The sequence below is a fragment of the Elgaria multicarinata genome, chromosome 2 (genome assembly GCF_023053635.1).
Source record: "Elgaria multicarinata webbii isolate HBS135686 ecotype San Diego chromosome 2, rElgMul1.1.pri, whole genome shotgun sequence".
Lineage (NCBI taxonomy): Eukaryota > Metazoa > Chordata > Lepidosauria > Squamata > Anguidae > Elgaria > Elgaria multicarinata.
The window spans coordinates 123733996-123748764 of NC_086172.1; the positions used below are offsets into that span (position 1 = coordinate 123733996).

Sequence of the window (14769 nt, forward strand, 5' to 3'; positions counted from 1 at the left end):
CGATTGTAAGATGCCATCGATTGTAAGACGCACACTAATTTCAGTACCACCAACAGGAAAAAAACCCTAAGTCACACCCGCGATTCTAAGACGCACCCCATTTTTAGAGATGTTTATATGGGGGGGAAAGTGTGTCTTAGAATCGAAGAAATAGGGTAGTATTGGAAGGTTTTTAATTCATGTTTACACTACATTCTATAGGAAAATGTATTTCTAAATATGGAATATGAAATTGTATCACCTTTTGCATATCCACTCTTATTACTAAACTAGCAAAAAAGCCCCTCATACGACAGGTGTAGAGGAGCAGTCTGGTGAGGAGGTTAATGGGTTTTGTCCCCTCTGCTAGGCCGGAAGCTCCTGGCAGTTCTCTTTCCCGGAACTTGGAACTTCCATAGAAGGCCGCAGTTCCGAGAAACATCACTAGATGGCACCAGAGGGCAAAAACTATAACTGGCTTGGAGGAGCAGTCTGGGCTTTTATAGAGAGAGAGAGATTATTCCAAAGCAAGAACTGGTGAACAATTAAGACCAGGCAGTGTATTGTGTTAAAAGCCCCTCCCTCCCCAACCAAAGAATATTGGTTCAGTCTGCATTTTAGATCAAGCTGTACCTTTGATTGATGGTGGGCAATAGAAAGAACTGAAAGTGGCAAAGGAGAGACACTTAGGAAGGCACAGAAAGCAAGATAGAAGTCGCAATGGCATATACCTATCGGACTTAAACTAGCTTAACTCTCATTCTCTCTTCCCAGGCACTTCTGGGTATTGTAGTTTTGCAGAGGGCTAGGGGGCTCTAACAGAAATTCTCTACACCACACCAAACTACAGTTCCTAGGGTCCATTAGGAAGGCCATGACAGTGAAGTAGTATCAAACTAAGGTAAGTTTGTAGCAAAGCTAGAACTACAGGATTGGAAAAACTGCAGCTGTCTAGCATTTCTGCTGAACCACAAAGGTAGTTTTATGTATACATGTGGCAGGCAATTACAGCCTAGAAATAAAGAACAATACCCAGATATGCTAATAAACAAAGCTCTTAGCTGTATTAAGTTGGTTTTCATCCCTGGTGTTGAGGAATACATAGTAACTAAAGGAAGGAGTTAGGGTTAGAAAAAAGAAAATGTTTGGGGAGATCTAAACTTTCCTTACAACCTTAAGCAAAATTGTTTAGAGCATGACCTGATTCATTGCTTATGTGCCTATAACCTGTTTTTCATGTGATTGGGCTCTGCATCTGAACCATAGTGCATGCAAATGCATTCTCACTTACGTTACATTACCACTTGGTTGCTAGTAGCATAAATTAGAGCTTGAAGAAGGCAGTAATGCAATCACTCCTGTGGTGCAGTCACTCTAGTCAACTATCATCCAGTCGCAAATACACCCTTGCTGGGTAAGGTACCCCAAATAAGCAAAAGGAGGATTTGGTAAACACATTACCATTATAACTTATGAATCAAGCTTTAGATAATTCCTCATTTCTATCATTACTTAACATTTATATGGAAACAGAAGTCTCCTGTTCAAGGTCAACCAACTTGAAACAGGAACCTTGAAGTCCTGTTCAGGCTTCATTGTGCTTGTGTGGGAGGGGAGGAGATTCAGGAGGGGGGAAAGGACACCTTTTTGCTAAAAGGATCAGCTGGGGGGATGTGAAAGATTTGTGTCTGAGACCCCAGAAAGCCACTGCCAGTCAGTAAACATTACTGAGCTACATGGACCAGTGTTCTGATCTAGTATATGGATCTTCCTATCTCCCTAAAACGTTAGCAGGATGAGCTTTGGGGCTGCCAGCCCCAAAAGTGAGCATTTTACAGGAATATATTGGAAAGGGGGGAAGATGGTCCATTCCTTCCTCCTGAAACATCTCCAAATTCTGTAGGGAGGATAATTTTTAGCCTCACAGCAAACATTCTTCCAACCCTATTCCGCCCCCCGCCCCCGCCCTTCAGGTACTTACCTTAAGTTGTTTGGGGATTTCTCTTCTCCCATCTCCTGTTTCCTTTCCCCCCCCCCCTCTCTCTCTCCTATCACCTCAACAATCTATACAGCCCTAAAGCTCACAGATGCTTCTCAAGCCATTTTTTTCTTTTTGTTTCTTTTTATTTTACAAACTTATGTACTTCTGCATACCTAAGGAATCCACCCCAAGTGTGTAGAAGCCGCTACCTTATGTTTGGGTGGCCCCATTTTTCTTCCAAACTAATAGGTCCTTATTACTATCTGAGTTCACTATTAGGGGGGAATGATCTATTACCATTCAAAGGCCAGAACTAGAAGTGTCTCACTTTCCTCCCCATAGCATCAAAGTAAAACAAAACATGTGACATGACATAGGCACATTGAAACTTTCCCTGCCGGTACCACTGCATTGGCTTCTCAAGAAGGGCAGAGACACTCACAAACTGTTACTATAAAACCTTGTATTTTGTTTCATTAGGCATTACAAGAGGGAAAGAAGAAAATGTGGGGCTGCTTCTTTTAGTGACAGCCACAGATCCTCTGTAACATCTCATTTCAGCCAGCAATACAGTCCTTTGTATCAGATTTAAATGTATAAAAGTTATATATACATTATAAAAGACATAAATATAAATAATTTGTTTCAGATATAAATATACGTCAAAATGCATAAATACATGAAAACAGTTGTTTTCACACTGTTTTATAAAAACAATTACACTTAACAATGCTCCTAAGGGTGTGGAGAGTTGCAAGAATTAAGACAGCAAACACCTTTCAGATTTTAAGACAAATTGAAATAAATATGTGTTTATTCAGAATTAATTCAAAAGCTTGTTTCATGGTTTTAACAACTGACTTTTTTTGCTAGGTTGCCAACCACCTTTGCAACTTTGGATATTGATGGTGTAAGAAAAATAATTTTTGCACTTCCAGGTAAGACTTGTTAAATTATAAATATAATTTATCTTCACTGATGCGCAAAAAATACAAAACAAATCGGAAGTCCTACCAAATCTAGTATGTATTGGACCCTAAATGTGTATGCCTTGGTCATTTCATCTTTACGTGCTATGTACTTGTATGTCTTCCATATGCAAAAATAAAAAAGCTGAAATAGTTCCTCTACAGCTATTGTAGCTACGGAATCTTGAAGTGTGATATGGCAACATAACAGTTCTTCATCATTCTAAATTATTTACCTGTCAACTGTTTTGTTTTATCTTCAGGGAATCCTGTGTCAGCTGTTGTTACCTGCAATCTTTTTGTTGTCCCAGCACTGAGGAAGATGCAGGGAATCCTGGATCCTCGTCCCACTATCATAAAAGCCAGGGTAAGAGTTTTAAATATGACGAGCTTCTGAGGTGTTCAGTCTAGTCACATTAGTGTCACAATATTAGAAAAATAGCATCTGAGATCTCCTCAGTTCCAGGAATTGGGCTGTAATAATAAAGGGGGGGGGGGAATAAGGAGGTGACCGTGCAATATACCAAGCCTATTGAGCTTACAGAATATCATATGAATAATGAAGAATCAATCTCACTGAACTCTCAGATATTTTTGTATTTGCATTAGAACACAGATTCTCAAGCTTTATCATAAGCCAAGAAGGACTGGGGAGGATTCTTATTACAATTAATTACATTCAAACTAGTGTGCACAATTTCTTGGCCCCCTCTTGGGTTTTGGCTGAGGTAGCAGAGGCCACACATGCGTAAATATGCGCATACATATGCATACACACACATGCTCTAACATATACTCACATACATAGATACACACTCACATACACTCACTAATATGCATACACAGTAACTCAGATACGCTTCAGGGTCACTAAAAATAGTCGCTGGAGGAGCAAGGACGCTGCAGCCTTCATCACATCTACAACCCCGACCCAATTGTTGCTTTACCACAGCTAGTAATATGGCTTGGGTCCAGGTTATTTGAAAGACCGTATTCTCCCTTATGAGCCTGCCAGTGCTTTAAGATCTTCTGGAGAGGCCCTTCTTTCAGTCCCACCATCTTCACAGGCGCGCTTGGTGGGAACATGGTTGCTCCAGTACTCTGGAATTCTCTTCCCAGGGAAGCTAGACTGGCTCCCTCCTTGATGGGCTTTCGGAAGCAGGCTAAAACTTGTTTGTTCCAGCAGGCCTTTGGAGAGTAATTTGGTCCTCCAACTATGTTAATGACTTATAGTTTTGTTGTGTATTTTAAACTTCTTCTTTTTTTTACATTTCTTTTCCTGTGTTTTAAAATGTATGTTTTAAACTTTGTAAGACCGCCTTGAGGCCCAGTATTGGGCAAAAGGCGGGATAATAATAATAGTAGTAGTAGTAATAATAATAATAATAATAATAATAATAATAATAATAATAGTGGTAAGGCTGCCCCAGGACTGCTGGGGAAGGGAAGAAGCTGCTGTTCCTTCCCCGCCCCAGAGACATGGTCATTGCTTTAGCGCCACTATTAGTAATGGTCATAGGACTAGGAGGCAGCCTCCTCCCTGCAATCCTGATCCTTGTTTACTTTCACCATTAGCACCCTGTTCAGACAACATGCTAAACCATGATGGTTTAGCATTTTGAGTTAACCATGATGGCTTAGTGTGTTGTGTAAACATCGTTTTTCCTACCTACGGTGGCTACAGAACCATAGTTTAACTATGTTCACTATAGAGCTTTGGCTATTGGATGGTATAAAAAATGCAATAAATAAATAAATATGTGTTTTATTACTGTACGCCACCTTGGGAGGGCTTCTGCCCTGAAAGACAACCATGAAACATTTTAAATAAATAAATAAATGGAAGATCTGCTCAAGACTCTCTGTCAAAATGTTCTCACCTGAAGCTCTCACACCTTTGGCTGTAGCTTCCCAGCTTAGCAAATCTAGAGTCTGTTTACTTCAGTAGGTTTGTTAGCCGGAGTGTTGTGAATAACAGTGGAAATTGCCAGGAAGAATAAAGCCTGACACGTTACAGTACCTCCATTATTATTTTTCTATGTCAAAGTTGTCAAAGTTGTCATAATTCATTGTATTGTGAAAAAATTGAGAATGTCTACTCTTGCTTCTGGTCAAAACTGGGTAATGCAGAATGTACTAGATTTCTAAAAGAATGGACATAGAAACACAATTTCTACCTTTTCTTCATTTTAGCTGATGTTATAAGCTGTAGGGATCAGAAATATCAGGCAGAGAAACCCAAAAGAAGATTTACACATGTATTTGTTTCAGATAAAAGGGAGATAAGTGCTGTTAGAAATGAAATAATCCAAAGTATAGCCATTTTCTCTGAGGAAAGACTAAAATCCTGATGAAAAGTTGCAGCCACTTTAAAATCACTGAATGATACAATTCAGATAAGGAACTGAGGTACTGTCATCCTGTGTTCTTCCTGATTATCTTCTGAATTTTGTTTTGCAATCCAGGGTAGCAGTTACTAAAACTGAAACTGGCAGAACTACTAAGAACTAGTAAAATCTGATTAAGTGATCTAAAAATTAATCTTGTCAAGGTCATAGCAACAGCCCCTCTACAGTTTGTTAAAGACTTAGAATCAAATTTACTGTGACATTGGGTTTGCCCCAGCCATATTTAAAGGAGAGCAAAAAGCAGTATGCAGCTAGGGACACTGAAGCCTTCTTCTGCCCGTTGCTTACCTCCCCCATAGCCTCTCTCCAAGCACAATTCATTTCCAGTATTTGATCCCAGCTGAGGAGAAAATAGCATTGGTAGAGAGGCTGCATGGAGGTGATCCACAGGCAGGGAGATGATAAGACAGAAGCTCTGTGGATTGGTGGTTCCCAGGTCCAGGAATTGGGTAAACAACCTGTTCTGGATGGGGTTGCACTCCCTCTGAAGGAGCAGGTGAGTAGATTGGGAGTACACCTAGATCCATCCAGGTGGACTTTGTGGCCCAGAGTACTTGGGGTCAGCTTCAGCTGATCCGCCAGCTATGGCCTTTCCTGGACAGGGACAACCTAGCCATAGTAGTCCATGCACTGGTAACTTCCCGATTAGACTACTGCAATGCACTCTACGTGGGGCTGCCCTTGAAGTTGACGTGGAAGTTGTAGCTGGTGCAAAATGCAGCAGCTGGATTGCTCACTGGAACATCTTATAAAGACTGCCAATAAGCTTGTTGTTGGAATTCAAGATGTTGGCAATGACATTCAAAGCCCTTAGGCTTGGGATCTCGGTACATGAGGGAGTGCTTCTCCCTATATATGCTTGCCTGAGAGTTGAGATCTGTTGGAGGAACCATCCTCTGTGTCCCACCAACACAAGACATACATTATGGTGGGGTGTGGGAGAGGGCTTTCTGTGTTGTGGCACCCTACTTGCGGAATGCTCTCCCCTTAGAGGCCTGACTGGTGCCGACACTGGCTTCATTTTGGCACCAAGTTAAAACACGGCTCATTATCAAAGCCTTTGAGGGCTAAATTCCCCATGGTTACACATAGTTTTAATTGTTTTTAATTGTTTTATTGCTTTTAAAAAAATTCTACCAGTTTTAATTTGTTAACGATTTAATACATTTTTAGCTGTGTAAGTTATGTTTATATTGTTCTGATTTTATCTGTATGCCGACCTGAGTTCCCAGTGATAATAGAGCAGGATACAAACGTTTTAATAAATTATAAATAAATAAGCATCACCCACCTAAATTTTTATTCTGTTTCATTGGATTTTATCTTGTACACCACTCCAAAATTTTGAACGGGGAGTGGTATATAAATGTTGTAAATAAATAAATAAATAAATAAATAAATGTCCTTTGCTCTGAAAATCCAGAGGCAAATACTTTATTGGAGCTGACCCATTGCATGTTGTTTGAGCCTTACTAATCTATGTAGTATAGTAAAATCACCACATTGGGGGGTTGAACCTTATGCCCGCAATCCCAATCTGGCATACCTGGGTCCCCAATTTGGTTCTTTGGTAGTTTCCTTTAAAAAAATAAATCTAGAAGGTTGACACGCCTCTCCTAAGGTTTAGTTACTGGCAGTAAGAGCTTTAAGATAAAATAGGCTGGCATTTTGGCCCCACCCCTTTTGCCTTTGACCCTGCCCACCATTGGAATGCAACCCCTGAGAGTTTCTCCGAAATTGAATTTGGCCCTTGGGCTGAAAGAGCTTTGACACACTACTTCAGGTAGTACATAGATGCATCATTACTAGAAGCCCATTAAGTAAGTAACATTGTGTTCCCACAAACATGGGTCCTTTGGAAAGCTGTGATCCAATAGCGTGGTGTTCTTTGACTAAAGAAAAAAGGCCTGGACTTTTCAATACCTTCAGAAAAGGTTCTTCTTTTCTCCACCCTTGTCAGGGCTGAAGGCCTGAATACAGGCAACTAGGCAAACCAGAGTTCAGTTCAAGTAGGGTTTCTGGTAATCTGTGAGTGACTTAATCCACTCAGAGTCAGTAGTTTATATAACAAGGCCAGATGGGACCCTATTAACAACTGAGGCTACTTAATCCCCTGTTGGGCTGAAAGCTGCAGTGGTTGTGCACTAAGTACTGCAGAATTCAGACAGCAGTTCCTTGCAAGCTGCCCCAGTGGTGCAAAGGCCCTGGGCTCTGTTTGCAGTTTCTGGTTAGAGATGTTCAGTGCCAGACTAGGGATGGAATGACTCCATTGAAAAGAGGGGAGAAGTCAAAAATGGGAGCTCTCTGATTGAATGCTTGCAGCCGATTTCAGGTCTGGCTGAAGCTGCTTTAAGTCTTGATTGGACTTTTAAGCTCACCCTAGCTTTCTGTACCGGTTCTTTGCTCCCCACTTCAAAAGCAAAGAAAATGGCACCAAAGCAAAACCTTTAACTTTTCTTGTGGCATCATGATTCCATTGGTTTCGGTAGGGACAGTTAAGAGCCTACATTCCTGAAAAAGCTAGTAAGGGGCCATCAGCAACTCAGAGCTCAAGATTTTCAGGACAAGAGGGACTTCAGCAGTGGGTTGCTGTGTGCCCCACACCAGTTATTTATGGCATGCAGCCTCTTTATCTGTCTTATTAGTATGAACATTGTGTTTCCATTTATGCTAATAGGGAGGGTTAAAGAGCCTGAAGCTCTAGAAATAGCTGGTGGGAAGCAAAGATCAGTCCACCACTGAAGACCTTCTTGCCCCAAAAGTCTTTAGTGGTGGATTTCTGTTGCCTTACCATCATCCATTTTGAGGTCTGTGGGCTCTTTAACTTCCTCTACTTAAATCAACGGGGAAACAATGTTTTGCTTCCGAAGTGGATGGGGGTGATTTGCAAGCAGTTTGCAGATGCTTGTCAAATTCCTTGATGGCAAAGCCCCACAAGGAATGTTCACAAAGCCCCATAGGTTTTCCAGGCAGATTAGTGTTCTCCCATCCCTATGCCTTACAGTCCTGTAATATTTTTCCTCTCTCTATTTTATTTTGAGTCTCTTTCCTCCTTTTTCACCTCCTCAAGCAAGTCTATTTCATACTTCAGGTAGTATATTATTCTAAAAAAAATATCAGAATTAAAACATTTGTAAGTTTCATATAGGAGTCTCTCTTCACCACTGAACCAAAAATCCCTGGGAAGATTGAAGATGGCATAGAGTTGCACTTGGCAACTGTACAGTTTAGGAAAGAGTCAGGGAAATAAGAGTAATTATACAAAGTGTGGATTTCCGGCATTAAGGTTATACAATTTTTAAGTGTGAGGTTTGAAGGGAAAAATGTGCTTACTTCTCAAGCTTTTCTCTAGTCTAGTCAAGTTAGTTCTGCTGCAAATTTCAGGCCAGTTCCATTGTAACATTTTGCATTTGTGGGCTGGCTTTTGGCAGGTGTTTTGTGGATTTTAAAACTGCTTAACATGGTGGAATCCTTTCAGTAAGATGGAAATGACATTGTATTCTCTTTGTCTGCATGCTTTTCTGCAGTTATCATGTGATGTGAAATTGGACCCTCGTCCAGAATACCATCGGTGCATACTGACTTGGCATCACCAAGAACCACTGCCTTGGGCACAAAGTACAGGTTAGCTTCTGACAAGCATTTTCTAACACTTATGCTCCTAACTGGGTTCACATATTGCAGAACATGGAGAACAAGAGGGAGCATGAGTGACTTGCACTTCCTCTGCTCATCATTGTATTACATCTGAAACAGGGAGCCAAACATCCAAGATCCTCCCATCCCCAGACCCCAATCCTTTCTTCGCACATGCATCTTTCACCTAGTTTGGATGTTAGCTCGTGCTCCCTTTCTCTCCCCCTGCATTTTATTATAAACAAAACCACACTGACCTGATATGCACTGTCAAATCAGTACATGTCAGCTGCCGTTTTGAATATGCAAACCATGTGTTGCTTAACCCTCGCATAACCCCACTGCCAGGATTCACACACCACAGCGTGCACACGTTCAAAATGAGGGCCAACATGTGCTGCAAGGCCCTGGAAGTTAATTAGCTCATGGTGGCATAACATGCAAACCAGCCCACTGACTCATTGATACAGCGTAGGTACAATATATTGTGTTTGTCCTATGAATTCCTGTCAGCAAATATTTGAAAGCACGCAAAAAAGATCTTGGGAGCGTAGGGGGTGGATAGAAGTAAAGAATGAAAAATTGTATAATGTTGAAATATGTACTTAACTAACAAATAAATATGATTATATCCTTTAAATAATCTGTAAAATAGGCCCACACTGACATTATTATATACAAAGAAAATTCATAGATTAGCTTCTCTCTATCTAGAATAAAGCATAGGCTTAATTCTGAATCTTGACTGTGCTTTTCATGTACCTCAGAAAAATAAAGACTTTATAAGTTGAAAGAACCTTGATTCTTTCATGTTGGCTTGCTTCTTGACTTTGGTGGATTGGTTTAGCTAATATTATAAAATATAATAGGCCACAGTGGCCGTGTTCATACAGAATATTAAGCCAGGATTCTGTGGAATCTTAGCCTATCATGGATGTCCTGCTTACTGGTGCACACATCCTGTTTGCTCCCACTTTGCTCCTCTCTGTTTACCACAACCATTCAACAAAGCAGGAAGGGTGTACTTAGTTTGTCACATGAAGCAGAGCTTTTCATTTGTTGTTCCCAAGCAAGCTAGGAATTGTAATACAAGAGCAAACTCTGCTTGCGAATTCTGGCTTGTACAGAGAGTAAAACTATAATTCCCAATTCATACAGACTTCCTGGTTGTTTAGTGGGTTTGATACTGTGAAGGAGCAAAGAAGAATTTAATGGGCTGTGTTCACCAGCATGGAGCTTCTTCACAATAAGCCAGGATACTCTGGAATTCTGGCTTATCATTCTGTGTGAACATAGCCAACATTATTAGAGGTATAACTCAATTATTTCACTCTTTGTAAAAGAAATTATTTCATGGAAATGTAGTTTTCCTAGATTTCCAACCTTTTCATTTAGATTACAGAAACACAATTATGTTGCTTTTAGGCTAGAATAGTCCCCTCCCCACTGCATATCTTTATATCATTAGTTAAAATGCAAGGTTTTCTCAGCTCAATTCCTTTTTCAGTCTCTGGCCACATTTGCACAATCAGCAGAAGAAACAATGCAGTATGGGTAGTTGTCCCTGCCCACATTTACCTAATTATCTGTGCTGCAGTGTGATGGGGGTGGCTTCTAACCCACCCCACAAACCCTACAACAAGCCATGGGTTGTGGGGTGGATTAGAGGTCATCCCAGTGCTGTACATGCCAGGTTCAGATGACATGACAACCCACAACACAGCACAGGTAGTTATGTAAATGCCAAACACATGAACAGCACATGGACAGAAGAAACTATCTATATTGTGTTGTTTCTCCCTGCAATCCTGCAAACCCAGCCACTGCTTAGTGAGAATCCAGCATAAGTAGTTTGGCAATGGCTAGACAATTCACTTCATAACTACCATGCTTTACAGTGCAATCCTGTACATGTCTGCTCAAGAGTTAAATCCACTGAGTTTACATGGGAGTAAGTTTGTGTAGCTAGAATGATTTTGTATGATGCATTGTCACTATGGCAGGTCTAGATACCCAGCTTTCCTTCTACCATCATATATATCTCAGATGTTACAGAAGGAGAAAGAGACCCAGGAGCTTAGGACAAACGTGGTATTTTCAATGTTGTAGTTGGACTGAAACTGAAGAGCAGATCATAAATCACTCTTCATATCTTTTTCTGAAGCTGTTTTGAAATCAGGAAGCTTTTTTGCTCCAACGACTTTTCTGAGAAAGCTAGCCCAGCATTTCATTTCATTTTTATTTTATTTATTTTTAAAAAAAGCTTATTCTGATCTCCAAGATGAATCTATGATACTATTTGTAGTTCTTATTTAAGCCAAGGTGGCGTTGCACTGGTCTGTGGCATTTGCTCTGCTAATGAGACATTTTTGCTTCCCTGTAGGGAATCAGATGAGCAGTCGTCTGATGAGTATGCGCAGTGCCAATGGACTGTTGATGCTACCTCCAAAGACAGAGCAGTATGTGGAACTTCATAAGGGCGAGGTGGTCGATGTCATGGTCATTGGAAGACTATGATGTCACCAGCAAGAGAGAAGTTTTGATGCATGTCCACATATCATTGACTGTATCCTGTAATATGCAACGGCACAGCTAGTTTTTCTGATTTGGATAAAAGTTGATCAGTATAGTCAACACCTCGAACTATATTTCAAATGGATTTAAATAAATACCTTTTAAAAAAAACTTTAAAAACAAATCTTAAAGAAATCTATTCTGATTATATCAAAGCAACTTTTTCCTTTCTTGCAATTGCTTTGTGTGTTCAATGCTAGTTCTGATAGCGGTAGCTTTTAGTAGACAGCGGTAGGTGCCTGCAGAACTTGTGTTTTTTCTCATCTTTAAGATACAACTACTTATGCTCTTAAAACAAGGCTGTCTGCTTATTTATACTAGTGTAGACAACACTTGGATTTCCCTTATTAGTATGCTTCATAACCGCTTCACAGAGAGCTTCTGCTTGTTCTTTATCGTATCTCGTGTTTATGTGCACAGTGCCAAAAGCAGAGTGGCTGCATTGGGAACCCGATCAAGCCCCGAGGTTTTCCTCCCTTGCTGCGCGTTCAGGGATATCTGTCATCCCAGCAGCCACCCAGCTCAGTACTATTGGGCAGTAACTGGATACCTTTTGTTTAAACAAACAACAAAAATTGCTTCCTTAAGTGCTGACAGCCTTTTTAACCAATACATTTAAAAATGTACAGAATTAAAATCTAAAAAAAATCAAAGACTGATCTTGTACAGATATTAGTGTTACCAGCATTCATGTGGAAATTAAATGAAAAAAGAAATAAAACTAATGTTAAACAACTCTGTACCATAACATTTTCTGTAATGATACTGAAACTTAAATGAATAAAAAAAATTCCTGGATCATTAGTTAAAATGTGACTGTGTTAGCCTTGTTGTTTAATAAGGAGTAAGAACAGTATTTGCTATTTGTGGGGGTGGGAGGATATAATGGCTCAAAAATTAAACATTTAGAGTCTCTTTGTTAATAAAGTGGTGCCTTCTTGCTTGTGTAATCTTAAAATTAAAGGCAAACAGGTAGAACAAAGGATGTTTAATAATACGATAAACCAAATCTGACATGTTTCAGACTCTTAGGTCCTTCCTCAGGGTAATTTGACACAGTGTAAGGTATATCATCTACGTCATAACCCCCAGTCTCCTATGTTCAGAGTATAAGAGACTGGGGGTTATGAAATAGGTGATACACCTTACACTATGACAAATTACCCTGAGGAAGGACCCTAAGGGTCCGAAACGCGGTAGATTTGGTTTAGTGTATTAAAAAACATCCTTTGTTCTACCTGTTTGCCTTTGGCTTTTTTTTCTTTTGGCATCTCCAGTGGGGTTTCCCTTTTTTCCCCTTTTAATCTTAAAATTGGACTGGAGCCCCTGGATAATATGTTAATTCATATACTCTTCGAAACAAAACTAGTACAATTTTACATTAGAACATAGCATTTAAATGAAATAGATATAATTGTAAAACTGGTAAGGTTGCCACAACCACTCTCTTTATAAGTTCTCTCTTCACTTTTAAAATGATCTCCTTTGGAAAGATTCTGCTACAACTAGAGAATCATCCATACCAATAGTTACCAGGCAAATACAACTCATTTCCTGGCTGGTCAGTAAAAAGTGCAAGAAATTAGTCTAGGTTCAGTCAGATGACTATTAGCCACGGGTGGGCAACTTGTGGCCCTCCAGATGATAGTTGTAAGCCAAAACATCAGGAGGGCCACAAGTTGCCCACCCCTGCTGTAAACGTTGCCTTCAAGATATGGCATAATGAAAGAAAGTTCCTACAAATTAGCCTTGTTGCAATTATGCCTGGTTAACATAGTTATCTTTTTAAAAATGACTCCCATACAGATGTGCCCTGTACATTATACTATAATTTAACTAACACTGAAATCAGCCTTCCCCAACCATGAGAGATGTGTTGGATGACAACTCCCAAGTTCCCCAACCATTGTCCATGCAGATGGGCTGATGGAAGTTGTAGTCTTAAACAACTGGAGGGGAAAGGCGACAAAATAACTACGTGTATAATATTGTCAAGCTAACATCGATTTTTAAAAAATACAATTGAAAATGTGAAACGTGCATGCCTCTGTTCTACAATAATATGAACAGGGTAAAATATTTTTGGTGATCCCATGTGGAATGTATAGCTATCCACTGATTTGGTATTGATCCTGGCATTCTTGAATAGTGTACAGCATGGCCTTATGACTGAGGCTGCAATCCTGTTTCTGCTTACTGGGGAATAAGCTCCACTGTATAGAAATGTAATAAATTAATAAATTAAACATAGGGTTATGCTGTAAAAATTCATAGTTAAACCTGGAGTATAGACTAATATCTCCATCAAGTCGAGTCTTAGCTACATGAGCCAGTCAAAATCTTTCAGATGACTGCCCGTGGTAATGTACTGGCTGAGGCAACAAACTCAAGACCAATCCAAATAAGACAGAGGTACTGCTGGTAAGTGGTTCAATTGTTTGCTAAATGACATTCAACCTGTTCCGGGAGGGGTTGCACTCACCCTAAAGATCAAGTTCATAGCTTGGGAATACTTGTAGATCTGGTTTTGTTGTAGAGGCACAAGTGTCTTCTGTGGCTCAAAGTGCCTTTTACTACTTAAGCAGTCTCCTATGACCCTCTGGACAGTGACAAGGTGGCTTCAGTGATCCATGCCTTGGTATACTGGTTGGATTACTGCAATGCATTGCATGTGGGTTGCTCTTGAATATGGTCCAGAAACTTCAGTTAGTACAAAATGTGGCAGCTAAGACGTTATGATCATATTATGCCAGTATTACGTACATATGTGGGGGGAGGGCATCCGATTAACCCCTCCCACCAACCAAATTATTAGTTATTATTAATAATATTTATTTATATAGCACCAACAATGTACTTGGTGCTGTTCAGCATGTACAAATAAAACAGCAACAGTATCCTGCCCAGAGGCTTACAATCTAAAATGGAAGTGGAATAGACAGGGGTGATTTCTTTGACACCCGCCCACCTCCGAAGCCCCTTGCATGCTCTCAAAATCTGCTCTGGAGGGTTGGGTGACCTTCCAGAGCTGATTTTGGAGGGGGACAGGAAAGGAGGAGAAAGTCCAACTGTTCAAGCAGAAATCTGCCCACATGACATTGGATTTCACCCATAGTTATTTACAACACTGATTTATGTGTTAGTCACATTATAGTCCAGTGTATGGAGTAGCCCTTTATGCTGATCTTTTTATTTGTCTGTGGTTTTCATTTAATCACGCACC

The 14769-nt window shown here is 40.2% G+C and overlaps 1 protein-coding gene across 14 annotated transcripts in view; it reads left to right on the forward strand.

Moving 5' to 3' along the window:
• GPHN (gephyrin) overlaps window positions 1–12357 on the forward strand; it is a 310420-nt gene extending 298063 nt beyond the window's left edge. For all 14 annotated transcript variants that reach the window (XM_063117550.1, XM_063117551.1, XM_063117554.1 and 11 more), the window contains 4 exons: window positions 2834–2898; window positions 3192–3295; window positions 8864–8960; window positions 11356–12357. In XM_063117550.1, the coding sequence (XP_062973620.1) occupies window positions 2834–2898; window positions 3192–3295; window positions 8864–8960; window positions 11356–11489 (400 nt within the window). In that variant the 3' untranslated portion in view covers window positions 11490–12357. The remainder of the gene's footprint in view (window positions 1–2833; window positions 2899–3191; window positions 3296–8863; window positions 8961–11355) is intronic.
• The last annotated feature ends 2412 nt before the right edge of the window (window positions 12358–14769 follow it).